General features: G+C 38.9%; 2 protein-coding genes across 3 annotated transcripts; both read left to right on the forward strand.

Annotated features, from left to right (window-relative positions):
* Window positions 1-233: 233 nt before the first annotated feature.
* On the forward strand, window positions 234-12887 carry LOC310953762 (CD276 antigen). 2 transcript variants are annotated; one of them, XM_083922940.1, is made up of 8 exons: window positions 234-326; window positions 6098-6174; window positions 6274-6606; window positions 7084-7398; window positions 8307-8432; window positions 9983-10027; window positions 10167-10214; window positions 10359-12887. In XM_083922940.1, the coding sequence occupies exons 2-7, from the start codon at window positions 6102-6104 to the stop codon at window positions 10211-10213; spliced, it is 939 nt and encodes a 312-aa protein (XP_083779066.1). In that variant the 5' UTR covers window positions 234-326; window positions 6098-6101; the 3' UTR covers window position 10214; window positions 10359-12887. The 2 variants fall into 2 exon arrangements, with proteins under 2 accessions (XP_083779066.1, XP_083779065.1); XM_083922939.1 differs by lacking the exons at window positions 9983-10027; window positions 10167-10214; window positions 10359-12887 and adding an exon at window positions 9238-9966.
* Window positions 12888-14579: 1692 nt separating this feature from the next.
* LOC310964081 (uncharacterized protein) lies at window positions 14580-17597 on the forward strand (the record flags this gene model as incomplete). Its single annotated transcript, XM_083937077.1, has 4 exons — window positions 14580-14631; window positions 14820-15152; window positions 15806-15945; window positions 17175-17597. The coding sequence occupies 4 exons, from the start codon at window positions 14580-14582 to the stop codon at window positions 17289-17291; spliced, it is 642 nt and encodes a 213-aa protein (XP_083793203.1). The 3' UTR covers window positions 17292-17597.
* Between the last annotated feature and the right edge of the window lie 518 nt (window positions 17598-18115).

Raw genomic sequence — 18115 nt, forward strand, 5'->3', positions numbered from 1 at the left:
ATAATGGTAAGTCTTTGCAGTAAGAGAAAAGTGGGTAAATGTGATTTACAAAAAAAGCGTGTTTATTAATTCCCTTACTCATTACAGTAAGTTTATTCAGCATTGAGGTCACTGCTGCACCTGCAGAGACGCGTACGTGCTACTGTGTTATATCGGACTGTCAATGTTTGAATAGCAAATCCCGTAGCATCTCCTTTAAGACTCATTCCGAAAGTGAAAGTAAAGTAGAGTCAGAGGGAACAGCAGACAGGGAACTCGATGTTGACTCACCAGTTAAACGATTGTTCCCCCACAGAGAGACGACACCTTGTCGAGGAGCGTGTACGGTGAGCCTTTACATGACATTGTTGTTGCGTTTCATGCCATATATAGGAAGGCTACTATTGCGACATACGGGTTGTGTTACTTACGTTAAATGAGTGAAGTGGCAAGACACACGGTGACCTACATATATTTAATTATAGTTTCATGAAGCCGATATGTCTCGCTTACCTATTTTAAGTGACTGAAATGACAGTAGAAGTATGCATATAACTATGGGTGATTTTTTTTTTGTAGTCACTGGTGGTTACTTTTACTGTCTATTCAAACGCCCTCGAGCCCAACCTTGCTCCACATAGGTAGGCTGTTATAGCTCCATGGTGTCGAGCTCACCTGTTGTTTTGACTAACTAACTCAAATCCGAAGAAAATCTTGAGGTGGCGGCGATGTGGATTTTTGACAGTGCTTCCTCTTTTGGGACAAAGATGAAAGACTAAAGCGGAACACAATCTGAAGTGGATACACAGAGAAAACCCCCACGCTGCAAAGTGTTCAGTAGCGTAGACACGGACGCGATTATAGCCAAAGTGTAATTATCCGAATGGCTGCATTGTTTGCACAGGGTTGTAGAAGCGTGATTCGTTGAACGGAGCGCAGAGTTTGCTGACACTTAAATGTTTATTTCTGCTTGTATAATGATTTCCACCTAAAAGACACAATAACATTCAACAAGATATGCCTATCTCGAGCCAGAGGGTCTGTTAGTCCTGAAATAATAACCACAGTTAGTGCTGATGCTGAGACTTTTTTTAAAACCCTCAGTTTGCCATGTAACTACTGTAATGATGATGTGAAAGAAAAGTTTAGTTAGCGTGTCAGGCTTGCATGCAGACTCCACATGCAACATTAAACCAGAACCCAATGCTGTTGATATGTGATGACAGTGGAGGACAAAAAAAAAAATCACACAATGAAGATGTTATATTTTTCTCCCCTAATACTTGGGATAGTCAGTCTAAACATTTAGGATAATATGTTTGTTTCTTCTACAGTTAGACATAGAATACAGATCAATACATTGGCCGGTCGATGTTATCAGCCGGTATTTGCATTTTTTACATGTCTCAGCATTGGCCGATGCAGGTTGCTGTGTTCGCCGATAGTTTTTTCCCTGCATTATTTACAGAAGGGCGTCCACAGGCAGCTCCGTGTTACTGGAGACACCCTTTTTTTAAGTTCAATAGGCTTTCATCATTGTTATTAATTATTGGGGTCTAACCACAGGGGCATGTCCAGACCTTTTGACTGGGATGGCAAATAGTTTGTGCACACACACACACACACACACACACACACACACACACACACACACACACACACACACACACACACACATTGAAATAACATTAAACTCCTAATGTTCCAACTGGCCCCTGGCTGGACCGCCAGCAGGGTCTACTCACATTTGGCCCAGATGATCTGAACTGTACTTTAACGTGATTGGTGTACACTTACACTATTCAAGCAATCCGGGCCATAGCACGGTTGCCTTTGACGTATACTGTACATCATCCCCCCTCAGAGTTTTTGTTTTGTCCAACTGTTTTTGTATATTTTGTCTGACCAAACCTGCAGTAAACACTCCACCTCTGCATCAGACCACCGCGAACCCTTCAACGGCATCTTTATAAATGTCCATCGTAGGGAACAGTAGATAGTCCCAGGACTGCCATCAATGCTCCTACACACATGTGCAATTGTGCTTTACTAAAGCCCTGCGCTCTCAACCGCCCCCGTTGGAGGAATTTTATGAGATATTTTATAACTTCGAATATAAAAAGTGCGCAGAAGGGGGAGATGGTAGGGGGTCTGTGCTGGAGGAACTGCGGAGATCAGCTGGCAGAGCATTTCCATATATTCTGGCGGTGACACGGCAATACAGGAGGTTTTTGGCGTTGGAATTGACTGCTCCTTTCTTACAATCTATCTGGGAAATATTGCAGCTTATCTATCAGTGCAAGACAGTATCTGTTCGCAAGAAAGCTGTTATACGAAAGTGGCGGAGGGCAGTTCCTCCATCGATGGCTGAATGGATAGATATTGTGAATACAATACAGAATATGGAGAGAATGACCCTCTCACTAAATCTCCAGATGGATACATTTTTGCAGTACTGGGGAAAATGGAATGTGTTTGTGACCTCCCGAGCTGTTGTTTAAGCCAGTATTATATGATATCCAACATGGATTTCCAGCAGTGTTATGACAGAGTGAATGTATAGGCGACCAACGGTTTACTTCAACATGTTCGATTGTATACTTTGATATTTCCATAAAAATAAAGTATTACAAAAAAAAAAGTTGTTCCCACATTGGTCAAACGAACTAGACTTTTGTCGTGATTCGTGCTTGGGCACAGTACGAACAGTAAGTGTGAGTAGACTCTCAGAGCCTGTAGTGGGCTCAGTTGTAAATCTAGAGTGAAGATGTTTATTTAATGCCCTAGGTCTCTAGTTTGTGGTTGTAATGTTTCATGAGGCTGTGATTATCCTTGAGGTCACAACAGCTCGTTTTATTCAGTGATTTTTTGCTCACTGTAATGAAATGGCTGCTATGGGGACTAACATCATCACACATGAATACATTTTACCAAGGCTAAATGTTTATGTCAAGCCTGATGTCTTCACTCACATGGCAAGGTATACGGTTTATTCATTCAACAGTAGTATCGGATCGGTATCGGATTGGACTGGAATAAACTGGGTCGGTGCATCCAAGTACCAGCTATAGCTTACCCTGAATATGTTTGAATTTCAAATTGCATAGGAGTGCATAGACATCTCCTCCTACAGTAGAAGAATGTGACAACACCCAATTTGCACAGATACAAGTCACTATACTGTAGTGTTAATCAGTGTCAGACATTTTAGGACAGAAAAAGAAGAAAAACTGTTTTTGAGTAGAGGGTTATTTAAAGCATCTTGCTCTTAAGGAAGAGTGCTAGAACATTTGTACTCAGGCACAGATTTTCTTTCAACATATTAAGCAGGGTCCACCCCCAGACAATTTGAGTGTCAAACACTTAATATCCTACACTCAGGTGCCTTTTTATTCACCAGTTTGTGGTGTAAATGTTTTTATTTATGTAAGGGAAAATTGAAAATATAAAAAACTAATGATATGACTCAAACCAACCGATTCTATTATGACTCTCAAGAAGTGTACAGAGGCCAGGCCACCTGGGCCATATTTTCTGTATTCTTTTGGAGAAAAGGATTATGATAGAGCACATTGCAGGTGACCACTGAGTTTAAAACAAAATGAATGGTGTTAACCATTATGTAGTGTAGCCTGTCCCACATAACGGTGTATCCACCACTCTAGGGTTGGATTGTCTTGGACGTTCAAGCAGGATGTGCTCTATATGTCCTGTGTTGCAATCAATCAGAAATTTCTGGCATGGCTGTGTTGGGAGTGCAGATGTTTCTCCACTGTGTCAAAGGGATTCAGAAAGGCATCCGCCACCACACAGCTGCAGCTTAATTATCCTACTGGGCGGGAAAAGCACTTGCGTGTAATATAAACTTGTATTGTGCTTCTTTCACCTTGTGACCAATTTTCGATTCAGACTACGGCCAGTATATGACTTTCATACACAAGCTGCGGGGGGGGGGGATGTCTCCCTTTGTGTTGGTGTAAAAGATGCCAGATCATGGCTTGTTTTCTGTTTCGTTATGAACTGAATCAAGGTTAAGGCAGCGGGGCTCAAAACACAAGTAATGGTATTTACAAAAAGGCAGTGGAAAGTAGCAACAAGTACACCATGGAGGCTGCATGGATAAAATGGATTAGACAGGGATGCAAAAATGCCCCAAGATAGGGCTGGGCAATATAGCCATATTTTATCAATATCATGATATGAGACTAGCTATCGTCTTACATTTTTGATATTGTATAGTGCACCGCAATGCAAGGCCATGGTGTGTAACTGATAGAGACAGCAGTAGACAGGCACCTGTGTTCTGAGAGATAAAATAGCTGTGCTTGTCAATAGAGTGTGGTGGCTTTGAATAAAGCATAGACAAAGTAATGCTGTTTTCCCCCTCAGACTTAGAGTGATATCGAATTATGCAAGGGAATTCAATGCCATAGCCGTCATATGTGGTTATTCTAGCACAACTTTGACCCGTTTTATAATTGATTTGAGCTACTGTTATATAATTATTTTTAAAAAGATAGAATATAAAATCACAGTGAATCTAAAGCTTTTTATGTTTTGAAAGAAACTATTTCACCTTAGTTTAGAATAGACCAACTCATTATAGCTGGATGATGATCAGCTACAAAATGTTCTTGGTGCATTCACTTATTTGTGTCATTGGTCAAATACGTGCTTTCCAACAAACTATGCAACAAATCAATCATCAGTTATCATTGTGTAATTATATGCAACCATAATAATATTGCTAGGGTGGGAAATTAATGTTGTGAAAACTGTTTGAGTGTTTCCCATAATGTTTATCCAAGGTGGTCTGTAATACTGTTGAGCCATGCTGTGTAAAATGTGACTTCTCCTCTGGAAGTTAATGTTTTATTTAAGATGGCTTATTTGATTGTTTTGTATGATGTTAGTGGAGGTGGTCTTTGTTTTAGTCAGGCTATGTTATAACAATGCTGGAGGCTTTGTGGTGTACAGTTCTTCACCATTTTTCAAAGGGTCTGAAGCGCTGTCCTCACCTGTGGTGGTTTGATATTTTCTTTTATATCGTCATGAAATGTGGCAGTGCACTTTTTCTGGCAAGATTGATCACGTGCTCCAATTAGGTCAAGTGTGTGTGACTCACAGCAAACTTTTCTGTGTCCTGTTTTCATCACTTTCAATGCTGAAGGTAAACAAGTCACAAGTCACGTGAACCTCTTTTATCCATATTTCCTTTCTTTTTTTCTTTTTTTACTTGTATTGTACTTCAGCAAGAAGGCATTTTTAACTGCACAAAAAAGAAATCTGATATTGTTAGAAAAAAAAGGCAAACGAAAAGGTTATTTTGCGATTCTTATTGGCATCAGTCACAACACAACAGTTGAAGGCCTTGCCTGCTGACTAACTCCACATAAAGTTATATGAGGGCGGCAATAATAGGCTCCATCTACAGAGTAGACATACATTGTAAAACCACCATTACGCACACTAGATCCTTATAAGTATGTGAGAATAGAAAAGTATTATTGGGTAGTTGCAAGTTTTTATTTGTTTTTAAGGGAGCACTCACTTGCCATTCGTACCGTGCCCAAACAGGAATGACTGCTTCAGTCTAGTACAACTGTTCCGTGCCTAGGCACAGCACGCTTCCAAGCTGAAGCCCGGTCAAAAGAGGTGGGCTTTAGTAAAGCACGAATGCACATGTACGAGCATGAGCACTGACAGCGGTCGTGAGACTATTTATATACAACTGTTCCCTGCGATGGACATTATAAAGATGCAGCCAAAGGATTCTGGCTGGTCTGATGCTGAGGTGCAGTGTTTACTGCAGATTTGGTCAGATGAAAATATTCAAAAACAGTTGGACAACCCAAAAAACTCAGACTCAGGACATCTATAAGCAAGAAGCAATTGAGCTGAGGCTCGGCTCATTTATAAGAAATGTGAGTGCAAGCAGGCCTTGGCCGTGGGAAGTGTGTGTGTGTGTGTGTGGGGGGGGGGGGGGGGGGGGCAATCACGCATGACACGGATCATATGGGCCAAGTGTGAGTGCGTCCTAAGATTTTTTTATTTTTTATTCTCAGAAATAGATTCTCTGAGTTAAAAACATGTGTATGTGTTTCTTTTGTAATTATAGGTAAATGAACATGGCCTCAATGGGTTTCCTCCTTATTTTAACCATCATCTGCATCACCATAGAAAATGCAAAAACAGGTAAAGCCTATCATAATCTGAAAATTTAACTATAAAATGCTGCTTGCTAATTAAGTCACTTTTCATACCCAAAAACTAAAATGCTATTTTCTTCCACAGCATTTGTAACGGTGGAATGCAAGGCTGAAAAGTTGGGGCAGTATGGCCAGCAGTCACTGCTGGAGTGTGTCGTCAAAACCACACAAGCAGACATAGAAATCCGGGTGGTCACTTGGAAGAAAGATGGAGTTGAGGATCCCTATCTGGTTTTTTACAAAGGGGATATTCGACTGCAGCAAGGCTGTTCATTTGCTGAGCCCTCCTGGAATGTCAAAAACATGAATGTATCCCTGCTCATCGCCAACACTGCAGTAGATCATGAGGGAGTTTATACATGTACGGTGTTGACTGACAGGGGCCGTGCCTCCCGCATGACCAGCCTTAAGGTCACAGGTGAGAGCCTTCAACTGTGGATGACCACTGAAACATTTTGAGTCTAGAATGTATATTCAAAACAAATCTCTATCAGCTAATTTAAAAGCTAAGTTAACAAGTAAAGTTGTTTGTGTAAACATTAATACATTCTAGTATCAAACAGAAAATGGACTTTTAAGATTGGATTGTTTCCTTAATGGAATAAAGTTTGTTTAGAGATCCAGGGGACTTTCCTGGCCTTTCAGATTGGTATTTCCCTTGCTATACTTACTTTCAGTTTCAATGTTACAAACAACCACATCCAGAAATACCTGTTGTGGTAGCCAGTATCTTTATCATTTGACTTTCATACCACATTTTGTACTACTTAGTGCTTTTCAAATAAAGTCGTCAACAAATAATTTTGTGATACTTTAATGGAGTCATTTGATTGATGTCATAGTGCAATGTTCAGCTTAATGATGATGTTTGCTTTACTTTCTGTTTGCTTTGCAGCCAACTACAATAAACCAACTATCCACTCCATCCCCGAGGAACTTACTCTAAATACAGATGGCACCCTGGTATGCAATTCTGATGGTGGCTACCCAAAAGGTCAACTTCGCTGGTTTGGTGAGCACAACCAGGACATGACAGAAAGTGCTCCAACGGAGGCAAAGCCGACAGCAGGCGGTTTATTTCACCTCTCTAGCAAGTTAACTTTGCAGAAAGGATCCACTCCCACCAAATACACCTGCACAGTTTTCAATGCCAGTGGAGGCAAAGAGGAAGAAGAGACATTTCAAGTACTTGATGCACCAACTGCTGGAGGTATATGTTGTTGAGCACTATACTTTATACTTTTTTTAGGGCTTTTGGCTCAATCCTGCTTCACACAATGAAATGTCATACATAGTTTCTGCCAGGATTACATGTGAGGTCAAGCCTCTCCTGAAATTTAAAGCAACACGTCATCGCAGTTACGTAAACACCTTCGTTTAGGATTGTGCAACTGAGAGGAATTTGAACCACAAGCCAACTGCACTGTGGTAGAGGGCGGAATTTTACGACAGAAACTGAGGAGTGAAAACTAGACTTAGGTCATGAAAAAAACACCTTGGTAGGTTAGATAGACCAAATTATTGAATTGTAGAGAAGCCTGAGTTCCATGTAAATACATTGCAGAAAAGATGCCAATCATTTTGTTCCCACACATTGCTACAGCAGTTTTTGTTTGTTTGTTTTATCCTCAACCGCACTGTGGTTGTTTTGATACACAATTCATCGAACAGGTTCCAACATGTTTCAAAATCCAATCCGAGATCTTACTCAAAACTTCAAAACAGTGCTCCTCACAAAGAAAGACAACTTTGCATAACAAGCCATGCCTAATTAGTTTTAACAGGGATCATGTTTCTTGTTTCATGGAAATAACTTTTCTTCAGCTCTATTTGTTTTCATTGATGTGAAAACTCACAAGGTTGACTTGGCATCTTCACAGCCCGCCTCAGTTCAGCTGTTATCTAAGTTCTTTGCAGCTGTCACATGTGGCAAAGGGGCATTTTTGCAGATACCTCTTGGAGTAAAAGTGAAAGGGAATTTAAATTGCTAATGCGTTACGGGGGGGACCTCCTACCAGTGTGTGTGTGTGTGTGTGTGTGTGTTTACCTCATTTTACGCTTTTTGGTCATGACTTGAAATATTAAAGCATTAAATCTGTATATATTTGATTTATTCAGGACAGGGACAGCGCCCAGAAAAAGAGTTGGATACAGCCTCCAAAGTAGTCGCTCCTGTGGTGGTCATCGGATCTCTGATTGTAGGACTGCTGATGGCGCTGCTGTTTTACAGAAGGCGATCTCGACGTGAGTACCTACACAGGCCCTAGTTTGGCTTCGGTCAAAATGAACCATTTTAAAAAAATGATATATCACATATGAAAAGGTACGAGGAAGATTGAAAAATGTTGCTGGTTTAATGTAGTATTTCCTGCTTCCTTTTAAGAAACAAGATTTCATCACATTTAGCTTTTCAGACCCCACGAGACATCCAAAAACAACTGCACACACAGATTTGACATCTAGCTCTTGTTCCGGTGCGCTTAAATGAACTTATTGTAACGTCGATTTGAACAAAAGCTTCTACCTAACATTTGTAAATAATATAGTGTAAACCATAAAAGAGGTTATCTCAGGACACTTCATATAAAGCAGGTTTAGACCAAACTATATTTCACAGAGACCCAGTTATGCCCCCATTAATTACAGAAATACTAAAGCACTATCACTATGATATTTGATTTTGAATGTATTTTTATATATTTTCAGTGTGACATTTGAATACTAACATTCTCAAATGTTGTGTGGCATTTCCTAAGCCATAAAGAGCTAACAGGAATTAACCATACAACTGATAACAGGTGACACTGCAATGGTTTGATGTGGAAAAACCTGTACAACACCTGGCAAGTCGCCATGTTATTCAGTATGGGAAAGTACACACTCTTTTATTCTTAAACTGAATAAAGCATTGTTGTGAGTCTCATTAGTCTAGTTGACAGTTGAGCCAAAGAGAAACTTCCCATTTTTAGACAATGTTCTATACAATGTCTCAAAGATTAGTGACATAAACAAGTAGTTGTCTGATTTTCATTCATTATTTTCTTGACAGAGGACCGGAGGCCCTCTACAACACCCCTTATGGGTACATCCATCTTTGGACATACTATTGCTGCTGTTTTTTGTTCTAACTTTGGCTCTCTTTAGAGGTTTAAATAAAGTTTCTATCTCTTGATTTTTCTATTTATCAGCTAGTTTCAGCTGCCCAAAACTCTAAATACCTGCTACAGACCTGCTGATATTAATGAGTGGTTTAGTTGGCTAAAACTAATTGAAATTAAACATATTTTTTAAATACCTTTGCTTGATTTATTTTACTGGTGAGCGGTTGAGTTTGAATGGCCTCCTGGAATGCTTGTGAGAGACTGTATGAAACCAAACTCACTCATTCCAGACAAGATTCTTATCTCATCCCAAGCTTGTTGGAGCATGTACCCGCTGCTGTTGTTTGAACCTTGTACATTATCTATCGACATATCTAAACTTCCCAGTGGCTTTGCTCTGACTTTAAAGTGTAAAGTGTGGTAGCAGTACAGTAATATTAACTGGGCTGGATATAGATTCAAGCAAATGCAACAAGAGGCAGTGGTTTACAGTGATTTTAGAACAGCCCCCCCCCCCCTTTTGGCTTGGTTACTAACAAGTTCTTCAATCACAATATAATCTTACTCATGTTTTAGAGCCCAACGGAGAGATGGGCATCTGTTTATGCTTGCATGTCACAAACTTGCCTAATATGGTGATGGTTTTTAGGCCATCCACAGTAACACACAGTAAAATATTTTAATTTGTTCCAGGTGACCATCCAAGGGCCAGTACATGTGAATCATATGATCAGGAAGGTATGTCGATAATACAGTGTTATGACTGTCTAATAAAACTTTATTTTTGCCCCCCACTATGTTCAAATGCACACTATGATATTTAAGTCAGGCTTAAATATAACGTTATATTTATATTATTTAATATATTCGTATGCAGGTGATCCTAAGGAAATGGCTCAAATGTGCAAAGACAGCCCGGCTTGAGGTAGGTATAACGCTCCATGCAAACAATTGAGAAGATAAGTTTCCTTTATTCTGTAGTGGTAGTCACTGCTGGCAATATCAGATATCTAAAATCTCTCTCTCTCTCTCTCTCTCTCTCTCTCTCTCTCTCTCTCTCTCTCTGCAGGGGGCACTGCATGTCACATGGCATATGCAAATTTACTGGCAACCTCTGTAAAAGCAACACTTCCTTGTTTGCTAATCTCCACTCTATCATTGTACTTCTTAAATTTCAGCTGTGTATATAACCAGAAATAACTTGTTTTACTGTGATTTAGCAGAAGCACTGTGAGCATTTCATTCAGCTAAGTTAAACTAAGAAAACACTCTTAAATCAAGTCTGAATAAAGAAAGATACTGACTGATTTTGAATTAGTGATGGACAATTAGAAGGCAAGGGGTCATGTTCAAGCCGCGTGACCTTAAAAACTCTGACAGCCACACAGACGCTTTTTATTTAGGATGGCAGCGGATCTCTGATAAGTTTTGGTTGTTGGAGGGAATATTTTTGATTGTGTCCACGCAGTAACTGTGGCCTTTGGCAGCTTGGCGGGAGTGTCCCTCCTCCTTACTTCCTCTTTTAATATGATGTCAATGCTGAATCATTAAATGGATAGGAACAGGGGGTTATGTACGTGTGTGTATTCCAGGGAAATGTAACCGATGTTGCTACTTCAGTAATCTGATTTTACAGATTTTTATTTTTTTACATTTTATGACTCGATATGTTTTATGAAGGTGGTAAAACACAAGATTAGACTTATGCTATAATTTCTTAATGAAAACAAATTCTATGAAAAGACCAAAAGCAGTTAAGCCATTTGGAGTCTGTGGCTCTCCGATCCAGGCCCATTTGACCCTTCTGAAGACATAAATGGAGTCACAAAAGTTTCCCTTTTTCAAAACAGGAAAAAAAAAGTTTCTTAAGAGTAAATGGTGTAGGAGAGCTATTACGTTAGTCCTCAAAGCAATTTCAGTCAAAAACAACTGGACTGGTTGTTTGTCTAGGAAGATGTTTCACCTCTCACCCAAGAGGCTTCATCAGTTCATGTACGCATCTGACCAGGCTGGGACTGGTCCAACTAACTGGTGTGAGATCCAGGTATTTAACCTCTCACAAGGCCGATGATGTCACTGAAACCCTTTGTGCTCCAAATGCCCACGCCAGTCGTTGGAGTGACAGTCGTTGGTGGGCAGTTGGTTTTCGACTTTGTTAGTGCTCTATTGAGTCTGAACGACAGTCGTTTGGAGCACAAAGGGTTTCAGTGACATCATCGGCCTTGTGAGAGGTTAAATACCTGGATCTCCACACCAGTTAGTTGGACCAGTCCCAGCCTGGTCACATGCGTACATGAACTGATGAAGCCTCTTGGATGAGAGGTGAAACGTTTTCCTAGACAAACAACCAGTCCAGTTGTTTTTGACTGAAATTGCTTTGAGGATAACGATGACCTGGACGAATGAGAACATTCACAGGCTTATTACGTTAGTATTAATGGCACTGGTGGGACTAACTCAAAACATACCTATTTAAGGAGTGAGGCGACAGTTTAGCCCATCAACGACTTATAGTCTCTAAATTGAAAAGGAGATGATGCATTAGAATCTGTCTGACTCATCTCAGCAGGTGACACTGAATGATTATGTTGTATTGTCATTATATTATGTTTGTTTTGCAGTAATTAATCAGGGCAGCATGTTGCAATATCTGGAATAAATGAAGAGAGGGCAGTAATATATTGACCTATATCAGGCCTTGTCAACAAAGGCAAATATGTTAGATCAGTTCATTGTTTTTTTCTTTTCATGCAATTTGTAGTAAAATTACAAAAAAATATAGAAGATCACCAGCCCTTTTTCTTTTTTAAAGGATTTGTTCTTCAGATATTTCTTGTGGTTTTTAGACTCGACACTTGTATTTCCTGCTTTAAGACAAATAATAGGATCAACAGGTCCAACTTTAAGTCTGGTGTTATCCCTCGTTGCCTGAGAACATTCAACCCCAGCAAATTTCATATCCTTTTTCTAACCACTGAGAGAGTGCACTACTAGATGGATGCTGGTTGCACTTCTGCGCATCACATGATGTTCACTTGTCAATTACTTGCTATTGGAAAATAGTGTGTGGTGTATAAAAGCCAATAACAAGTTTGTGTTCCTCTAACTGTTGTTATGTAACTTTTGACATTGGTTGCATACCAGTGTCAAAAGTTACATACTTCATTGCCAAATCTTCACCATCTCAGACAGGTGTTTGTATTCATCTGACTCCAACTCATAGAAAAGGTCGCCCATACAGGTTACAACTTAAAAAGCCATGTCCTGAAACCACCAAAGCAAAGTTAAGAGTGGACCACAGTGTCTTGGTTCTCTGACACTAAGTTATTCATTGACTTTTTGGATAGAGAAAAACAAAGCACTTATACAAGTTTCGAGGTTCTTAATTTGAATGTTCATTTTGGAACTTGAAATTAAGGAGGGGAGCTTGTGAGATAGTTTGTTTATAAATATGTGAAATCTTTAATACTGTGTGTCTCTATCGATGTATGTTGTTGATCATGTCAAAATGAAACTTGGACTACTGCTACTGTTTTTAATGTTGTGTTTTTATGATTAAAAAAACTGATTTGTCATCATTTCCAAGTAATAAAACCAGGTTTTAATTGAAAAAGGGAACCGTGTGAATTGTTTTCTTATTGTTGTTTGTACTGCGCACTCAGATCATTTAGATAAATAATTCAGACTCAGATAATTTGTAGTGCATATGTCAAGATGTGACACCAACATCACTTTACTGGTCATTGGTTTTAGGTGAACATTGCTGTGTGTGTTAACGCGTCTCCGGATGTATTTGATGGTGTGTTACTTCTGCTTGGTGAGATCATCTGATAATGTACCACTCACCTCACAAGATCTTTTAGTGTTCCTCTTTCTCGTTGAAAATGGTCTTATCTGTGCATAAAACCATGAAAAGATCGTTCTTAAAAGCATAACATGTTTTTATCCCAGCTTTTTCTCTGCTAATTAAAGTTATGTATCCTTATCAAGTTTCTGTAACACATAATGTTAAACTGATTAACTTTGATACTTTCAAACATGCACTTTTACTTTTAAAAAAAGCCTTTAACTTTTAAAAAAAGCCTTTAACTCTTAATGTATCTCAATACTGCCATCTATTGGACAAATAGCGTTACAACATGTTAGTCTGTAGACATTCATTTTATAGAGGTAAAGCAGGTTTCACAAGGACTACATATACACTCAGTTGCCAGTATTTTTGGAACACCAGGCTAACTGACATTAAGTCTGATGCTAAAGCGATGGATTATTGTTTGGAATATCGTCTAGGTATCTGATACCTTAATGAAAACATGCAACAATTTTTCTGCCCAAATTAATGTAAAGTATGGTGGCTGAGATATGTCAAACGAACTGCATATCCAAAACTCAGTGAATAATAAAAAAATACTCCTTTACATTACCAACAAAGCAAATGTTACAACAAATGTCTTAAATAATATATTGTGATCTTCTTTATTGCAAAAACACAGAATCATTCCTATTAAAAGCTAAAGTGAGCTTACTATATATATACCATATACTACCATATAATATATATATGCTAATGCCAATACTGTATCCTACAAAAACTATTTGTATTTAGTGATTGCACAGCCACTTTAAAGTCACTCTCTTTTATTTCTTTTCAAATGTCATGCCCATTTTTCTTTTCTTTTCATCCCTTTTACAAATGTATTATTACTTATTTTATTTGGTTTGTTTGTACTAAATATTTTATTCCTCAAATGTTGGTACTGAATCTCAGTGTACATGTACAATGACAATGAAGTTATTGGTATTTGTACATTGTCCATCAAATTAACCCTCAAATTGGCTTATAAATGTATGAGATTTAAATGGCATCTTACATACATGCATTTTCACATATTTTAGACACATTTTGTTTTGGGCAAGGAGTAACCACAGCCATTCATCGTTCCTTCTACAGTTATTGAATTGAATACCGTGCACTGGAGGGCGAAGTGATTTATATCATTTTTAAACCTGTGACACATGTTGTAATTTAAGGATTTACTTTGGCTTTACCTTTTCTTCCATTTGCCCGTTTTCATCATCTTGTTTGAAACATCTCAGCATTGTAGCCAAACCATGCATCACTGTCTAAACATCATAAGGAAATGACTGATCTTAAATGACGATGTTGATGTTGTCTCACGCGTTGCACATCATCACCCCACATCAAACAGTAAAGGAAGCCCTGTTTTCCACACTCTGTGTGTAAGCCTGTATGTGAAGGACAAAGACAGTATCTAGTCAGTGCTGCAAGATGATGCACCTCTATTGGTCCACACTGCTGCTCTGTCTTTCTGCCAATGCAGGTAAGTCAATTTACTTTTTCTTAAAACATTTAAAGAACATTTGGCTGTCTGCCTTTAACAAGGTTTCACTAGGCCAGATGACTATTTTTAAACAAAACAGTTTCCGTCACTGCTTCCAGAAATGCTGTCTATCTGGTATGGGTACGTTTTAAACCCTCCAATCAGACAGTTTGTCTCCTTTATGACAGAAATTGTGTGGCGAAACTCTGGCGAGAACGTCACCCTGAAGTGTTCCTCTGCCAGATGCCCCAGCAGCATTGACGACAGTGATGGGATGTATCTCTATCAAAATGATACAGAGCAGAATGAGGTGCTTTACTATCACAGCCATCCAGGATCAACTGACAAGATCTCCCCGCGAAATAGGTACACAGGCAGGATTCAGACAAAAGGATCATTGAAAAATCACACTATCACCATCAGCAACCTGACCGTAGATGACTCTGGTTTCTACAGCTGTGTCTACATAAAAGGTGCAGATGATCAGGTCCAATGCGGCGTGTACACAATTTTTGTAAGAGGTGAGTTTTTCCTTTTTCTTCTCAAAAACTGCACAAGGTCTTCCCACAGGGATTCTAACTTAAGTACTATATAGTGCATACAATACATACGGTACGTACCTTTTCTTTTTTATAATTCTAGTACAGTTCATAGGGAAATACATAATAAGGAAATTTGCTTTTTTTACCTAACTACAAGTTTGATACAAAACATATAGTGTGTTTATAAAATTTGATACATTTATGATATAAGGGTATTCAGCAGTCTATACAATGGGTTAACATTTGTGTTTTGCTGACCCCATTGCAGTAAGTGTAAGTTTCTTTTAGAAAAGTATTGGAGTGGTAACCCTTACCTTTGCTTCAAACTCAGCTAACGCAATTTCAAGGTGAAAGTGTTTCTAATCATAAACCCAGATAAACCGAGTTTCCATATTCAATACTGGAGTTTAGCTGTGATATAGAATTTTATATTGTGTTGTAACTACTTCCATTAAGTAAAGAACCTGAATAGTTAATAATGAATACTTCTGAATACTCTGCCACTGGTCTGTTAATTACTCTGAGCCATTTCCTTTGTGTTTTTCAATCTACAAAGAATTCACTATAATTTTGACAGCCCCTAGATGAAATGCTAACCGAACATTTGTGTGAACCCATTTGATTTCACACAGGAGTGGCATCATGTTCCAGATCAGCAGAAGTGCCTCATGCTCCTTCCAACCACAAAGGTCCACCTCTGGTGATAGTCGTCATCGCCGCCTGCATCATCAGCACACTCGTAACAGTGATCATCATCCTGATTGTCCCGAGGGTGAGTACAGATCTTTCTACACACCACATGAGCTTCCTCTGTTACTACCTGTGCATGTGCAGATGTTATTCACTCTGCATCACTCCCCTGCCCCTGCCCTTTGAATCAACCAGAACCCGAACCAAGAGATTGAGAAACAGCTTCTTCCCACAGGCAGTAAAATGCACAAACCCTCCTCCCCTCCATCCCACCCCTCTCTAAGACCAATGTGCAATAACCCCCCACCCTCCAATTACTTTTTCTATCTACATCACATCTTTATTAGTCTCTCATACTGCATCTTGCTGTAAGCAAAAGGTTTATCTCTTTGAGAATTTCAGTTCACATGCTGATTACAAAGAAGACAACTGAATGCTCAATCTGCAGGATGTGGGTACAGCTTCTTTAAATACTGTACTTCTGTTCACATTTCTTTCCTACGAAGTCTTAAGATAAATATCTTTTCTCTCGGTAAGCTTTAACCCCTAATGAAATGGCACTGCTTTGCCATTTGTAAGAGGAAAACTAGTGTCACCAGTTATAGAGTTGGAGCCCTTAAGTTGTTTGCCTTTTAACTGACTAGTGTAGAACCACTCTGCAAACACACTTCACACTCAACACTGGGCTTCCTTGGGTACTGAACAATACACCTGCTACTGCATAGTTGCGTCCCTTAGTGAGAGTAACGGCTAGCTATTGGGACCAGGTTATTTCCAGGGGGGAAAAAAGCGTTCATTACAAAAGTTACTAAATTGATGCTTGAAATGTTTGCTATGATGTAACATCTCCAGTGTTTCTTCATCTGTTCTTGAATGTACTGTACGGAACAATGGTGAGCAAGCTGTACCCTGCACACCATTCAGCAGGGTCAAAGTTAATAGGACACTTAATACATACAGTACAATACTTCTCATTATAGTACACAGTACGCACTTCTAATAAATACGTCCCATTGATCTCAGGCGCTTGTACTCAACACTGCACTTTCTTAGGTCCTCAGCAATACATCCGGCAAGTGTCAAATTATTCAAATGAGTTGTCAAGAAAATCTAAGGACGGGCAGACAGATATTCTTTCTATCTTCCATTAAAAAGTCTTAAAATTGCTTCAACTCCTGAGATTGGTCCAAAAAATCTTCTCTAAATTTGGTCTTAAAAATGTCTTCAAAGTGATGACTGAAATCTATCTGATATCTGTACACACCTTAATACAATCAGACAGTCTCTACAGTGATATTTTACTACCAACAGGTGAAGCGATGGACTAGCAGCAGAAGAAGTGTCTCCAATGATTTGTATGAAGTTATGACACGCCGCCTCCGCTCTGCTCAGGAGCAGCCATCGACAAACCCGTATGATTGTTCTTAACATTGCTTACCATCTTCTTCTTGAGGGCCGGTTTACTTTTGAGACTGATTTTAATCAACACACGAGACAAAATGTACAAAAAAAAAAAAAAACAGCTTTAATAGCCAAACACTGGGTTATGTTTTGAAAGTATCACCAAATTCAAAATCACTCTTGATATAATTTGGAGTGATTATCAATATTTTAACTTCAACATCTGTGTGTTTGGTGCTTTTCACATGTAATAGAATAATACATGGTTTCATATTGTTCCTCATTGTCTTAAACCTTATTAAAAAGTATATTAACTTAACTTCAATAATGAATCCAAACATGCATATGACATTGAGAAGACACATTTTAGATATCACTGGAAATAACTGTTTGCCTAGCAGGGTTTTTTGCTAATTACTGATAATACTTACTACTTCTACTACTACTACTACTAAAACTAGATGATAAACAGGTAAGAGATGCAAAAGTAAGTATGATTAATAAGATCAGTTTATTGATTGTTTAAATTTGCCATGAAATACAATAGGGAGTTTTTTCTTTGCTTCTGTGACGACCCAGCAAGTGTAGCTTTTGAAAACAGTAAAGATCTGGAGCAGATGTTTTTGAAGGTTGTTTGACTGAAAGTATATAACGTGTGGGCACAAACCACAAGGGGGTCGCAGGCGCAGTATGTGTGGGTGGTTTGCATGTCAATGTCATGTGTTGAGTTCTCACATAATATAATGATACAAATCTTATAATCCATTCATTCATAATGGAGTTAATTAGGCACAAATAAGAAAAATGGTAAACATGGAAATGAAAGTGCTGATAGTAAAGGTGATGATGAA

This window comes from Echiichthys vipera (genome assembly GCF_963691815.1).
Source record: "Echiichthys vipera genome assembly, chromosome: 2".
Taxonomy (NCBI): domain Eukaryota; kingdom Metazoa; phylum Chordata; class Actinopteri; order Perciformes; family Trachinidae; genus Echiichthys; species Echiichthys vipera.

What these genes read in the sequence shown, in the direction of transcription:
- LOC310953762 (XM_083922939.1), top strand. Translation starts at nt 6,102, where the DNA reads ATGAACATGGCCTCAATGGGTTTCCTCCTTATTTTAACCATCATCTGC. An exon ending in GACCAGCCTTAAGGTCACAG is followed by an intron (nt 6,607 to 7,083) that starts GTGAGAGCCTTC and finishes TTTGCTTTGCAG; the next exon opens with CCAACTACAATAAACCAACT. An exon ending in TTACAGAAGGCGATCTCGAC is followed by an intron (nt 8,433 to 9,237) that starts GTGAGTACCTAC and finishes TTTTCTTGACAG; the next exon opens with AGGACCGGAGGCCCTCTACA.